General features: G+C 45.4%; 1 protein-coding gene across 1 annotated transcript in view; it reads right to left on the reverse strand.

Moving 5' to 3' along the window:
- Positions 1–757: 757 nt before the first annotated feature.
- LOC141977678 (uncharacterized) overlaps positions 758–15,689 on the reverse strand; it is a 30,357-nt gene continuing 15,425 nt past the window's right edge. The window contains 2 exon segments of the mRNA XM_074939253.1: positions 758–2,342; positions 14,501–14,524. Of these exon segments, the coding sequence (XP_074795354.1) occupies positions 1,235–2,342; positions 14,501–14,524 (1,132 nt within the window). The 3' untranslated portion in view covers positions 758–1,234.

Here is a 15,689-nt window from a genome sequence, read left to right on the forward strand (position 1 = left end):
CTTCCACTCTTGTTTCTCCACACTCATGCCCAGTTCAATTCCCCTCCTCTGCCTGAAGGGAAGAAGGTATTTGAACAGGGATCTCCTATCTCTGAGGAAAATGCCCAAACCACTGGGCTATGGGATATTCTGATTAGGGGTGTAAATATTGTTTAAAAAGTTAACCGTTAAAATGATTGAAATATCATTTAATCAGTTAACCAATTATAGGGAGAGGGGCCGCTCTGGCCGGGTTGGGGCTTCTCTGGCTGGCCTGGGGCTGCAGCTGGGGGTAACGGTTAGGGTGGGTTAACCGGTAAGACTAGTGCTTACCAGTTAACAGTTTAATATTTTACATCCCTAACTCTGATGTGGAGTGTCCTCAATCTCTCATGTTGAAGCTGTTCCACTTGTTCCTGGGTAAGTGTTTTAACCACTAGGCTAAAAGTTATAGGGGAGGAGGCTCCTCCTACTCCATCAGGATTTTGAATGTAGCCCGAATCTGCTAGGTCTGCTCAGAATATGCCTACTGGCATGGGCTCTGCAGGCAAGGTAGGAGGATCACCCAACTTCCCCTGCTCCAAGCATCACGCTGGTGTTTAGGTGTCCAGATGCTTCCAGTGAGGTGGCAGGGTGCATGCCCAGAGGCCGACACTTATGTGACTAGGAGATGGTTACAGTGAAAATTTAGGTGCCAAATGAATTAGGTGCCTGCAGAATTAAGCAGCAGCTTACTGGGGGGGGGGGGGGAAGGGGGGGGGTTTCCTGGTTTGCTGCAGTGCCTAAAACTGAAACTTAGACTCCTTTCTGAATCTGGGCCTCACTCCTTTTTATATACCCCAAATAACCAATATCTGCTACTGCTTTCTGTTCCATATTGCCACTCTAATCCTATACTACAGGGGTGGCCAAACTTACTTTGACCCTCTGAGCCACATTTGACAATCTTCAGAAGTTTAAGAGCTGCTGGGGCTCTGGGCTTCATCCCCATGGGAGGCGCCTTACAGGGTCTTGGAGCTTTAACCCCACTTCTGCTAAAGCCCTAAGCCCAGCAGGCATGCCCCACAGGGCTGAAGCCCTGAGACCCCCTCCCCTCTGGGCAGAAGGCCCTACCCCACCATCCCACTGAAAGGCAGAGGTATCAAGCTCCCCCCCAGTCTGGTCGATGGAGAATGGGGGGAGGGGGATCTGCGAGCTGCAATTTAATTGTAAAAGAGCCGCATGCAGTTCACGAGCCATGGTTTGGACACCCCCGCTATACTAAATGTGAACGCAAACTGAGACTTTTCCTACACGCAATACATTTATAGGGTTTCTTTCCTGTGTGGACTCTCAAATGCACTTTAAGTGCTGAGCTCTGTCTGAAGTTTTTTCCACATTCACTACATTTATAGGGTTTTGCTCCTGTGTGGATTCGCGAATGCGCATCAAGGGCTGAGCTTTGTCTGAAGGTTCTCCCACATTCATCACATGTATATGGTCTCTCTCCTCTGTGGATTCTCAGATGCACATTAAGTGCGGAGCTCCGTCTAAAGCTTTCTCCACATTCAGCACACTTGTAAGGTTTTCCTTGTGTGTGGACACTCCGATGTGAAATAAGTGCGGCGTGATCACTCCGAGTTTTCCCACATTCAGAACATCGATAGGGATTTTCTCCTGTATGGATTCGGTGATGAGTCGCAAGTGCCGAGCTCTGACTGAAGCTTTTATCACACACTGAGCATTTGTAGGGCTTTTCTCCTGTGTGCGTTCTTCTGTGGGTAATAAGCGATGAGCTCTGTCGGAAGCTCTTTCCACAATCACCACATTTGTAGGGTTTCTCTCCTGTGTGGATTCGCTGGTGTCGGATGATGGCGGAGCTGTCACGGAACCTTTTCCCACATTCTTTACATTGACGGGGTTTCTCCCCCGTGTGGATTCTTCTGTGTATAATAAGCGATGAGCAATCACTGAAGCTTTTCTCACATCTAGTACAACGGTAGGGCTTCTCGCCCTTGTGGCTTCTTTGGTGTACAATGAGGTGCGAATTCTGACTGAAGCTCTTCCCGCATTCTTTACATTTGTAGTGTTTTTCACCCGTGTGGGTTCTCTGGTGTCTGATAACATTTGACCGCTGACTGAAGGTTTTCTCACACTCATTGCATTGATAAGGCTTCTCTCCTGTGTGGATTCGCTGGTGTTTAACCAGGTCTGAATTCCGAATGAAGCTTTTCAAACATTCACCACAACCAAAGGGTTTCTCTGCCACATGGATTCTCTGATGCTGAGTAAGATAGGAGTTTCGACTGAAGCTTTTCCCACATTCAGAACACTGATAGGGTTTCTCTTCCACGTGCACTGTCTCTTGCTCAACAAGGCCTGGGCTCAAAACAGAGTCATTCTCACGGTCGGATGTGTTTGGTTTATCTTCAGTGTGATCATCATCTTTAGGTTGCCTGACACTTACTTCTTGGGAAGGGGATTTTCTCTGTCTCTTCCCAGGAGATTTTCTGATTTCATTTTCTGACTCCTCTGGACTCTCACAAGCTTCTGTTTGGTCAGGAGTCTGGGAAATATTCCCTCTAAATCTTCTTGACAATGCGCTACGTGTTTTCATTTTCCCAGGACCTTCCTGAAGATGAATGCCCTTCTTAAGTTTACTCACGACTCTGGCACTTGCTGGAATAGAAAGAGAAATGAGACATGAATAATTCCCTGTGCTTGTGAGAGAGAGGAAGCCTAAAATAAATAAATAAATAAAAAAAAATAAAAAGAAAACCCCTACACACCACAAGTATTTCCCACAAATAAACCACACTTCCTAACATGTTAATCCCAAAGCCCAAGTCCCCCAATACATGTGCAGGAAGTGGAATGAAAAACACAAAGGGAGTGAGGTGAAACTGGCAAGAGAATGGGTGTGCAGTCTATTTTTGAAGGGTATTCTATTGAAACACTTGCTCAGCAACACATGCTTTAGGTTCCTCCACACTACAAAGTGGGCAGGTAGGAGCACAGCCCAGAGCACAACGTATGTTGTTTTACTCCATACCCCAAGCTGAGCACAGGTTCAACACACTCATGAGGCCATGTTTAAGGGTTTGTGTGTGGATTTGGGCAACGACATGGATCACATGTCCCTAGCCTACAGTATAGACGTACTCAAGGGGTCAAAGTCCATCACTTGCCTTTCCTCAAAAAATCCTGCTCTTGGCAGATTTTGCAAGGGGGCAGGGGAGGAACATGGTAACCTTGGTTCCCCCTTCAGAAATTCCCACTGTAACCACTCCTCTCCCCACTAGCTTCATTCCCTGTAAGTCATCAAGTGTTCCTCCTCCTTCAGTCCTCTTCTGCTTATCTGGTAGAGAACCAAAGGGTTCTAATGGGCTTTTTTCCTCTGTGTAGACCATCCCTCTTCCCTCACTTCAGGGGCTAGACCTTCTTTCCAAATTAAAATAATCCAAGCCCCATGCATTCTGTAACAAGCTGGACCTAAATTTTGCCTGCAACGCTGGCACAGCAGATTGGAAATTCTGTAGCAGCTTCATGTAAAAAGCCACCAGTTATTTTATGAATTAATTATGAAAATGAATAATACAATTAGTACAATAGCCCCTTTATCATTTACATTAATGTTCCTCACCTGGGAAGAAACTTTGGAATGTGGAAAAAACACATTAACTAGTTGTTTCTGCTTAAACAAGTAGCAATGGAATAGTTAACACTTTTCACATTTAATTTGTCATTCAAATTGTCAGTGTTAACAATTTGAGATGAGTGAGGCAGTTCAAACCCCTCAGCTATTGTTTCATGCTGTCTGCAGACTTAGGAAGACAATGCTGAATTGACTGTATTAATTTTCAAGGTTTTCTTTATGACCATCAGGGATAGGAACATTTAAAATGAAAGTTGAGATTCTAGTGCACAGTTCTGAAGCAAGGAATGGATCCCAAGGCTGCATAAGAAAAACATAAAAGAAAAAGAAAACACTGGTGGAGTGAAAAACACCATACAATTTGGTTATTTCCTCTTTCCAACATTCTGAGTATTAACATTACAAAAATGCATGGAATGTAATTTAATTTTCTAGACTGATTCTTTCTGAATGGGTGGACGAACCCCAAAATTGTGCATTGGGATGGGATCCACAAAGGTACTTAAGTCCCATTTTCAGATGCCACTGTGATCTGCAAAACTCCCACTTGGCTGCTGTCCAACCCTATAGGCACCTAAACTTGCTCGGCACTTCAGTTGCACTTGCTAGGCATGTAGGAGAGCACCTGCACTGTTGCCCTACACTAGGCATCCGGATGCCCATCTTCCACCTGAGTCCCAGAATGATCCATTATCCAGGGAAAATAAGCATTCATCTGCCTAAGTCATCTGTGGAAGCCTGATCCAGTAAGCATGCTCAGGTTGCCTAACATCACACAAAGCATCTGCACCACCACCCCCCCCCCCCCGCATTATAACCTTTAGCCCAGTGATCAGTGCACTCACCCAGGATGTGGGAAACCATCAGTTCAAGTCCTCCCTCTGCCTGATGAGAAGGGATTTGAACGGGTGTCTGTCAGATAAGTGCCCTAACCACCGTTTCAGGATAGTCTAATGTGTGTCTCTTTCAATCTCTTCTACTGAAGTTTTTCCACTTTAAATAACTGAATAATTAAATATGAATTTGGCCAGAAAAAAGATTAGTGAAAGTACAAAAACTAAATAGTGCATGCAGGTGCTTATAATAAATCACACAACAACAAGCCAGTATGGGCAACTCAGCACTCCTTAAGCCAAACAAACCAGTGCACAGCCCCTGGATTCATGGAAGGCTCTACAATAATATAGCCCCAGCAGTCATAAAAGAAAGATAAAGAGATGTAGAGAGGGCGGAAATAAAGGAGAGAAAAGGCAAAATGGTGCATTGGCAAAAGGGAGAGGCGATAGAGTTTGTGATGTCACCGAGTTTGTGATGTCATCAAGTTGCTATTGGGAACTGGTCTGCAGCAATAAGCCTGCTCAGAGAGTTCCCCGCCTTCTCCTCCTGACCCACCTCAGGTAAAAGCAGCAACAGGAAAAGGAACAAAGTGAGGGATAGGCAAGGAACCCAGAACTCCCTCCATGGTCTTTAACACCTCCCATAGTTCAACCTTCAAACTTCCTCCCATCCCCACCCACATACAATCCAAGAAAGATGAGGTGTCAGATAGCAGCATGGGCCTTCCTGATTGTTTCTGGTGAGTAGGGAAACTTATCCATCCCTGACACTGACTTGTGATAGGGGACAGGAGAGTCCCCTGTTCCCCAGCCTCGCTCATTGCAAATCAGGAGCCTCAGCACCTCAGAACTAGGAAGGAGGGGACGGGTTTACATATCAGTAACTGTAATTATCCACATTTAAATCTTGGCTGCACAGAGCATTGCCTCCTGGAGTCCCTTTCTTCCAAATGCTTTAACCTGCCAATTTGTTGACTTTGAACACACACCTTACAGCAGGGGTCTCAAACACGCGGCCCACAGAGTTATTTCCTGCAGCCACCAAGCTCCCCTCCCCCGCAGCACGCCGTGTCCCTGATCCTCTGCCTACCTCCAGGTGCTTCCTGCGGCCAGTGGCGCTTAGCGCTTTCCAGGAGGGAAGGGGGAGGAGCAGGGACCTGCACACTCAGGGGAGAAGGCGGAGAAGAGGTGGGGATTTGGGGAAGGGGTTGGAATGGGGCAGAGAAGGGGTGGGGCCTTATGGAAGGAGTGGGGTGGGGGCAGGGCCAGGGGCAGCAGGGGGAAGGGTGTCAGTGATGCAGCCCTCGGGCCAATGTACTAGTCCTCATATGGCCCTTGTGGCGATTTGAGTTTGAGATCCCTGCCTTATAGCCACAACTAGAGAAACACCCGACGCCTGGCTTTTTTTCCCCAGTCTGCCACATTAACCAACACTGAAAGGACCAGGGTCAGACAGAAAAACGTTACCAGTTCTCTTATATAAAAGAATTGAACTCTACGCAGTAGCCTGGAAGCAGACCAGAGAGTTGAAAAGATTTAGCCACAGCAATCAGTCAGAACAGTATCCTACAACAGAAGAAAAAGAACTGCAGGTGGCTGAACTACAGATTACAGGCAGGGCCTGACGCTTCCCATTACAAGATCCTGCTTCCAGTTACTTATAACTTTGCCAGACTTTAATGGTTTCAGCCGAAATGTTCCATACCGGGTGCCTGCCTCAGCCTGAACTTATTTATTTATTTCCGCCAAAGTGGGTCAGCCATTTCTGAGAACAGACGTAAGGGAACAATACATGTTCTGGTAACCTCTTCTTTGGAAAGCTCTAGTGCTCCTGTGCTTTGGAGCGCAGTCTTGAAATTGGCAGGGTGCTAGCCTTTGTGTCAGGGATGTACCTTTGCCATCCCTGTGAAAACATAGGCACGGGAACTAGGGGTGCAGGGGGTGCTGCAGCACCCCTGGAGTCCCGGCTGACGACCTCAGCTTGGGGGTCCAGTGGACGGGGCAAGGGGGCTGGCTTTCAGCACCCCCACTATTAAAAATGTTCCAGCGCCACTGTGTGATAACCCACTCAAATATGGCCAAGTTAAAAACCCCTGAAAAAATCTGTTCACACAGGCTTGGCAGAGACTTCCTTGATTTCAGCAACTAAAATCTCCAAAGATTGTGTCTTCACAGAACACGCTCAAGCCTCTCACAGCTCTTAGTGCTAACCACATGCCATACACACTATCCCCACTGAGCACGCGTCATCCCCTCCCAGCTCCTACGCATGAGCTGGCTGCACATGTGCCATCACCACAGGGGGACTGAATATGCTCCCTCCAGCCCAGGTCAACAAGGGTGAAGCCAAATGTTCCTTGGAATGGCTGCTCCCAGCTATGGTGCAGGCTAGGGTGAGGCGGAGCACTGGAACTGAGTGTAAGGAGCCTGTCTCTCCTGTGTTGTTAATGACACACACGCCTGCTGGTGTCCAGGCCCTGCAGAAGATGAAGTCGTCTGATTAGAATGCCGAGTGGACAAAGGTCAGACCACAGGAAAGGGAAAGGAGTAGTCTGGGACAAAGAGTCTAGTGAGACAGTCTGGAGGCAGCGAGAAGATAAACTGGGATTGCTCAAGCAAAGAGACCGGGACTGAGAGGAGGCTGGGACTAATGGGGCAAGGAGACAGGGACTGGAAGCAGTACAGGGAAACAAGGGGAGGACCAGGAGCTAGTTGGCTCAGAGGAGATGGGGAACACCGAGTTCAGAAGAACCACGGAGAGGGGTAGACTGGACTGCCTGGGACTAGGTGCAGGGCATGGGAGAGACGTAGGAGATACTAGTTGGGGAGACCGGGATTCGACAGCGATCCCAGATGAGGAGACTAGGAGAACCTTAATAATGTTCTTTAAAAGCAGTCTGTGCGTGTGCATATCTCCAAGTTTTTTAGTGTTATATACAGGTTCATTGAATGTATGAATCCCCGAGAGAGCATGCACACAAATCCATCCGCCACTGCTTTCTAGAAGTTTCTGGATCCATTTGCCAAGAATGGGGATTTATAGAACAAATTCTTGAAAGCAAACAATATCCCACAATTCCCTGCCGAGGGAAAAAAGAGGGGGAGGTGAAGGAGAGAGTTAACAGCACAATTCAAGGCCCCAGTCCCAGAACAAGGAGTCACAACCATCATTCTGGCCATCATTCCCAGGAAAGGTGAGAAGAGGTCTCCCCCATAATTCAGGACCCCCTTCACAAGAGAAGGGGTCACTCGCACAGCTATGGACCCAATCCGCAGGAGGTGGGTTTCCTCCCAAAGGGTCAGGTCATCCTACAGTTCTGCACCATGTTTTCAAGAAATTGTCACTTCCACAATTCTGGACCGCATACCCAAGAGAAAGGTTATACCCACATCTACATGCCTGCAATTCTTTCCCCAATGTCTATCATCTGCAGCATTTCACTTCCTTCCTGCTCCTCTTTTGCAGTACTCTCAAGTTGGTGTTCTGCTGCCCACCTTCAGGATGAGGGCTCATTGCTAATGGGAACACCGCTCTCAGAGCAGGAGTATGATCAGTTCTTCAAACCTCTTCGTGCCCCTTACCGAACCAGTGCCATCTGCCTCATTCGTGCCTTGTATGGCTGTCAGAATTCTTTGATCCAGAGATTGGACCAATACGAAAACCATGGAGTCATCCCTCAAGGTAAGGCTGACCACAGCATCCAAAAGCAGAAGGACTGGGGTCTCAGACCATCTGGCAGTAGGAATGATCAAATGACAGATGGGAAGGAGTCCTTAGGTGCTTGGGTTTATAACAGGGATGCGGAGGAAGCCATCTGCTGATGGAGTTTATTCATTCTCTTTCCTTCTCTTCCCAGGGGGATACGTGTATGCAGTGGAGGGTTTTGTTTTGGTAGAGGTTTTGAGGGTTATTATCTACATGTTACTATGTATTTATATTAGAGAAGGCAAGTTTGAAGAATGTGTCTTGCCTTCTCTAATATAACTAGAATATAGTTACTCTACATTACTACAGAGAATTATTTCCCAGGTATCTGCCTGGCAGGTCTTGCCCACATGCTCAGGGTCTAACTGATCACCATATTTGGGGTTGGGAAGGAATTTTCCCCCACCTCAGATTGGCAGAGAGCCTGAGGGTTTTTCACCTTCCTCTGCAGCAAGACTGCAGGTTTATACTAGTGTAAATGGTGGGTTCTCTGTAACTTGAAGTCATGTTTTGAGGATCTCAGTAATTCAACCAGAGGTTATGGCTCTATTACAGGAGGGGGTGGGGTGAGGTTCTGTGGCCTGCAATGTGCAGGAGATCAGACTAGATGATCATGATGGTTCCATTTGACCTTAAAGTCTATGAGATAGGAATTGAAGAGAAATAGTCCCATTCGATTACATCACATGAAGGGACACAACTAAAGGATGTGGAAAAAGTGGAAAGAGTAGATCATGCTGGTGGGAGAGCGACACGATATAGGAAAGCAAGCACAGAGTCAAATATAGTAAAAATATTCAATAGATCAAATAGTACATGGAATTTTTATCCATAGAGATTCTATGTTTGAATAAGAAGAGTATAGCAGCAGGAATATATTACCTGACCAGGATGGTGACAGCGATTGCGAAATGCTCACGGAGATTAGAGAGGCTACTAAAACCAGAAAACTCAATAATAATGGGAGCTCTCAACTATCCCCATATTGGCTGGGTACATGTCACCTGAGGACAGGATGCAGAGATAAAATTTCTAGACACCAAATGACTGCTTCTTGGAGCAGCTAGTCTTGGAACCCACAAAGGGAGAGGCAATTCTTGATTTAGCCCTAAGTGGAGCACAGGATTTGGTCCAAGAGGTCAATATAGCCAAGCCACTAAGTCATAGCGACCATAATGTACTAAATTAACATCCGTGCAGGAGGAAAACATTCCAAAGAAACCCACCAGAAGTAGCATTTAACTTCAAAAAGGGGGGGGGGGGGGACTACACAAAAATGAGGAGTTAGTTAAACGGTAATTAAAAGGAACAGTCACAAGAGTGAAACGCCTGCAAGCTGCATGGAAACTATTTAAAAACACCATAGAGGATCAAACTAAATGTATACGCCAAATCACAAACAGTAAAAGGGCCAACATAGGGCCCTATGATCCGTTTTATTATTGTGGATTTTTGGATTTATTATTTTCTGATTTTTTCCATTTTAAAAAAAATTAATTCCATCTTTATGTTTTTAAATCAAAATTGTCTGATACATTGACAACAATTAAGTAGCCTCACTATAAATGCATAAAAATGTTCAGAATTGGATTGCAATGGGAAAAAACTGATTTTACAGAAAAAATCCTGCAATTTAAACAACATATCCTGCAAATACACAGTACAGGGTAAAAGTCACACATTTTAAATCACTTTTTAAAGTAGCACTTGGTAATATGATCAAACTGATATTGCTGAACAGTAACACGCTCCTGGACAGGAGATGCACACCTCTGCATGGAAGAGACTCCTGTCTGGGAGCATCTGAGCCACTTGCACACACTAGCACGACCAGAGACAGCTGCAGGTGAGCCTGGTGCCCACCCCAATGGGTGGGGCTGAGGGTGGTACAGCCACACCGGAGGAGCAGTTAATGGAAGGTGCTGGCTCCTGCAAGCAGTGGCACGACATCCTGCTGCTTTCACTGCTGTGGTTCCCGGTAAAGCCCTGCAAGTCCACAGATATCTGCATACATAAATTTTGTATCCACACAGGGCTCTACAAAAAAGAACTTGAAGAGCAACTAGCAAAAGACAAAAAAACTAAACAGGAAATTTTTTAAGTACACCAGAACCTGTGGAACTCATTGCCATGGGATGTTGTGAAGACCAAAAGTAAAATGGAGTTCAAAAAATAATTTGATACGTTCATGGCGGATAGGTCCATCAATGGCTATTAGCCAAGATGGTCAGGGACGCAACCCCATGCTCTGGGTGTTGTTAAACTTCTGTGTGCCAGACACTCGGACTGCATGACAGGTTATGCATCACTCGATAATTACCTTGGTCTGTTCATTCCCTTCGCAGCAACTGGCCATTATTGGAAGACAGGATACTGGATTACCTGGACAATTGGTCTGACCCAGTATAGCCATTCTTATGTTCTTACAATCCTGTCTTTGTTTTTTTAAAATCACCATGGGTCATGAAGATGACCAGCCAGTGCTGGGTTTTCAACCACTCAAACTTTGGGAGGTTACTGGATGGCACTGAGTTTTATTATTGGCAGATGGGGACCACCCAGTATTGGGATTTATAACTGAGGGTTAGGAGAAGTGACTGTCCAACACTGGAGTTTTTCAATAAATTTAATTATTATTTACCTCTCTCTAGGGCCTGTATGCTCAGACCTGCCAGAAATTCCTTTCTTCGCAGACTTTTGTACATTTACCTTTTATCGCTGTACTATGAAAAAGTATTTTGTTAAGGTGAGTCTGAACTGTTTCCGGATGAAACTGGTACTGAGGAATGCACTGGGGTGCGCAGATACAGGAAACGGCTGGTAGCACTCAAAGAGAGTGGAGAATGGGGGGCGGGACGGATGAAGGGAGAAGGATGATAAAGAATTGTGAGAAGAACAGAACATGAGAAAACTAAGAGAGGGAGCATGTAAGAGAAGGAAGGAGAGGAGAATAGGAAGACAGTTGTACAAAGAAATATGGTGGGCAAGAAAGGAGTCAGGAAGAGATTTTTTTTTGCCTGTCCTGATGCCTATGAGAAAACTTTGGATGATAGGAATGGGAAATGTATAATTGTGTAGCAAGTGGTGACCCCACACACCTAAGAAAAGAACGGGTGCAGGGTCCCTGTGCTTTTCTGCCTTCCTCTGATGTATCTCTGCTCTTCCACAGAGGGTTATATGCCCAGAGAAGATCCAAAGCAAGACTGGTAGGACACGAACCTTCAACGAAGATGTCACTGCCAGTGATAGACTTTTGCCCCCAAAAAAGACCTCTACCCAGTCTTCCACCACCGCAGGACCCCTACCTCCTTCTGGTAGAGGAGCAGCTGCTGTCAAGGATATCCTCCTATCAACTTCACCCCAATCCAACTCCCACACGAGAATGCTCTTAATCTTCTCTCAGAGCCCACCTAAACCTCAGAGCATACCAGGAAACTCCCCTGTCAACCAGATCAGAGAGGAGGCTGAAAGTGACCAGCAGCAAGGAGAGCTGTCCAGCCCCCAGGAGTCCCATCTACCCACCAGCGACCTGGAAGACCTCTTCCTGCGGCTAAAGGACCCCAATGTGCAGCACTGGATGCAGGCAATGCAGGTGCTGCTGGCCAAGCTGAAGACAGCAGAAGAACAAGAGTTACAGGCTACTTCCCTGAAGCTGCTGATGGCACTGAACCATGCAGACATGCAGCAGGAGGCTAAGCCAACGGCCACAGAAACAGTTCAGGAGAGGAGAGAGAAAAACAGACAGCAGGGAAGGAGCAGCTATGAAGCCACCCTGGCTGGTTTATATAAAAGAAGAGTCTGATGTGCAAGCTTTAGTATAAGCTGACCTTTGAAAGGAAAGCATCTTACAGATGGGACTTCCCTGAAACCATCCGTGTAAGGGGAGGAGCTCGGGATACTAAATATGTGAAGTCCCTTTAAGGTTTCCTGCATTTCCCATAGCCAAGGTGTGGCAATGAAAAGGGAATGCCTGGCTCTTTTGGGTTTGAAGGAAGGTGGATCCCATCAGCTGAAATGGAATGACCAAGGATTCAACAGGAAGAAAGCTTCCCTTTGGAAACAATTGTTCTAAGTGAAGGTTTCCCTCTTTCATATGAATAATTTTCCTATTGTGTCATTCTTTAAGATGGGAGGTCTCCTTTCCTAGAAAAAGGGGGGGGGGCAGGGGTGGAGAAAGTGACTCATACTTGCCTATTCGGGTTTGTATCCTGCCCCAAAAATACATACTGTTCTGCACAGATGAGAGGGGATTTGTGTGTCATTCAGTACATATGTTAGGAGGAAGTCAGGCCCTTCATCCGCAAGCGTAGGTGTTTCCATTCAGAGCCAAACACACATTTCCTTCTCAAAAAATGAGACGTTCCAGTTGAACACCACAATGGATAGTCTACAATCAGGAAGGTCTTGCCCTCCAGGGTAATTTCTGGTTCAGGACATTTCCTCTCCTACAAGCATGGTGTCTGTATCTTGTGATCTACTCCTGGAATAGAAGGTGTAAAAAAAACAACAAAGGACTGATATTGATTTCAATAAGTGGTCCCATCTGTCCCAGATGGGAGCTAGATCTCTGAATCCACCTCAGAGGATCTTTTGCTGTAGTGGCTGGAAATGGTGCTCTGTTATTTTTATAAATAGAGGACAGATCTGTAAAGATAATTATACAAAAGCATTTGCAAGTGACAGAGACGAAGCTGCCAGGGAGCCCGTTTCGGCTTCCTGATTCTGCTCTGAACTGGTGCCGAGTGTACTCTGGAGGCTGCTCTAAACTAGCCAGCTCATTATGTTTTCCAAGGGACCACATGCTCGCTGGGGAGAGCCAAAGCACATACGCTGGCCAATTACCCTGCCCACCTCCCTTGCCCCTTTGTACTGAGAGCAATGGGAAGGAAGTGTAGAAACCAGCCCTGCCAGCCAAGTAGTTACATGAGAATCTCAGGGTGGATAAAAATCATTATTTTTCTGAATTTTTAAATCAGATTATAGAAAGTTTTTCTTTATAAAAATGTTTAAAATGAAATCTGAATTTAATACAAAATATGTAAAGGCCCAAGCTTATTGCAATCTCTTAAAAACAATTAAATAAAAAATAAGTATGCTGAATCCATGAGCCTCTATTAAAAACTTTAAGTTAAAGGATGCTTTTCAATGTAAATAAAGAATGGGGGGAAGGGGGAGAGAAATCTAACTTTTGAGGTTAAACTTTATAAACATGGCACAATAGGTCACGTATTAAGGGCTTGTTTTGTTTAATACAAATAAATATGCTATTTTGTGTCTTCAATTAAATTCCATCCTAATGCAGCTTGACATAAATCATTAGCAAAAAGTTAACCATCCAGTAAATAAGCAAGATTATTCACCATTTTCTAACATACTAAAATGTACAATTGATAAGAATCTGAAAATATTAAACTATATAATTGCTTAAATAAATCTGGCCTAGGGGAAGTGTAGTACATTGGGGTGGTATGGAGGTTTGAAGTAGCAAAAGGTACTAGGTAGATAGCAAAAAGATGCATCAAATCTAGTGTAAAGGTTCTATTTAATTGTAAATCAACTTGGTTTAATGGTTATATCTACCAATGAGAATGCACCTTTCTTTGGAAAAATAACTGAAATACAAATGGTAAAGTTGATTAAAATCAATTATTTAAAATTGCAGCTCTCCACTTGGTGATTTAAATCATCCAACCTGATCTCAGAGCCTTCGTTTAAAAAAAAATAAATAAATAAAGTTCTAGCCTTGGTGGTTGTGGAGAAATGCTTGAAAATGTGACTCCTAAAGATTCAAAATCAGAGGGCAAACAAAAAGATTCCAATGATTTTTAAAACAATCTCATATTTTTTAAGTATTTGGGGCTGGCAATACTGATTACACGTGCAAAGATGAAGTGTGAGCACGACTGCCAAAATTTGAAGTGTTTTGATGCCACTTTTCAGCAAAAATCCCACTGTTCTTTGGAAAATTCACTTCATTTTGTTACCAAAAGTGGGAGCTGTTGGGTGCTGAGCGTTTTTGAACACGTGGCCTGAGATGTTTTTAGTCCACATGATTGAACCTTCTTTTCATTTTTAAAACACTCTAAAAATCTACATGCATAGTGAGATTACCTCAAATACTGGTACGCTACAACTGGAGTATGGGGTACTCTTACTGGTGCAAATTTGGAGTAATGTGATCTAGGGGTTCCCCAGATACAACCTCTCCCCCACAAATAAGAAGTGAACTTGAATATTCAAATTGCTCTAAAACCCACCTGCACAGTGAGATCATCTTGATCACTGGTATTCTACAACAGGAGCTAGGGAAGAAGACTTTGGGAAAGAAGGAAGGAGAACATCCACTGAGAGGAATGGGTCAGCTCACATCTCTCAGAGCTATCATGGCAGGCTGTATTCATCCCCGGGGGCGGGCCTTCTGATTCATCTGGGAACATCTCATTGAAATGAATAAACTACTTCACACCACTACAATCCTGTGATGCTGAAAAGAGCTATGCAGAGTCCTCTCCCTCCCCACCACTAGTCCCTGAAGTGGAGTATGAAGTCCAGGACTCCCTTCCACTCCCCCTTGCTGCCTCCAACCAGTAGATCATGCCTTCCTCTCAGCCCATGGGTTATCACCTTCCCTCCTTGAGACCAATCCAGCTCAGGGGAACATGGAGGGGCTAGGAGGAGGGCACAGCTGACTAGCAGTGAGGTGTTCTCAGGAAGCCTCTTTGTGCCTCCCCACAGATGCCCCCCAGTTATGCCCCCCTCCCTCCCACCACTTCCTCAAAAGCCACCGAATTGAGATTAACAGCAAGTCTTCCTTTGACTTAAAAGGGGCAGGATTCCACCGCAGGCCTTCAGGTGGCCCGAACCACTTTTAGCCAGTTCTGAAGTAATGGCTCAAGTTGCCTGTAGGTCTGATCTGCACTATAGCTCCAGACAGTTACAATTTTAAGACTGCTTACAGTCTGGGGGGAAAGCTTCCTTTGTGCACACTGGACCAAAAAGCCAAAAATCTAGGCAGGCAAACATACAGGCGGACCATGGGGATAAGGATCCAGCATAACAAACAAGATGAATGGTCCCGGTTGGTGCACTGTAAGTTTCACCACTGTCTCTGCCATCTAACATGCTTTTTTACCTTCAAAAAGTATAGTTGTTTCTTTACATTTCCGCGTCCTAACTTTTTATTTTAAAGCATTTATAACCCATCCCTGGTCACGCTGAGCTGCTTGCTGCTGGTTAATTTCACCTTTTCTGCTGCTGTATTTGTTTGCTTTTAATAAACAAACCTCCATACCACCCCAATGTACTATACTTCCCCGAGGCCAGTCTCCCCTAACCACAGCTCTCTTCCACCACCCCCCTGAACCTGTACTACCCTTTAAACCGCCTCCCTCTACACCCACTTCCTCCTTTCTGCTATAACCCACTTGCTAACACCCCTGCGGCTGCCTCCCCCAAATCGCCCCCAAACTTCCTTCCACTCTTCCCCGGAGCGGAGCTGGCTGGGGGGACCCTGCCCGACTTTTCTCCTTTCTTT

This window comes from Natator depressus, chromosome 1, assembly GCF_965152275.1.
Source record: "Natator depressus isolate rNatDep1 chromosome 1, rNatDep2.hap1, whole genome shotgun sequence".
Lineage (NCBI taxonomy): Eukaryota > Metazoa > Chordata > Testudines > Cheloniidae > Natator > Natator depressus.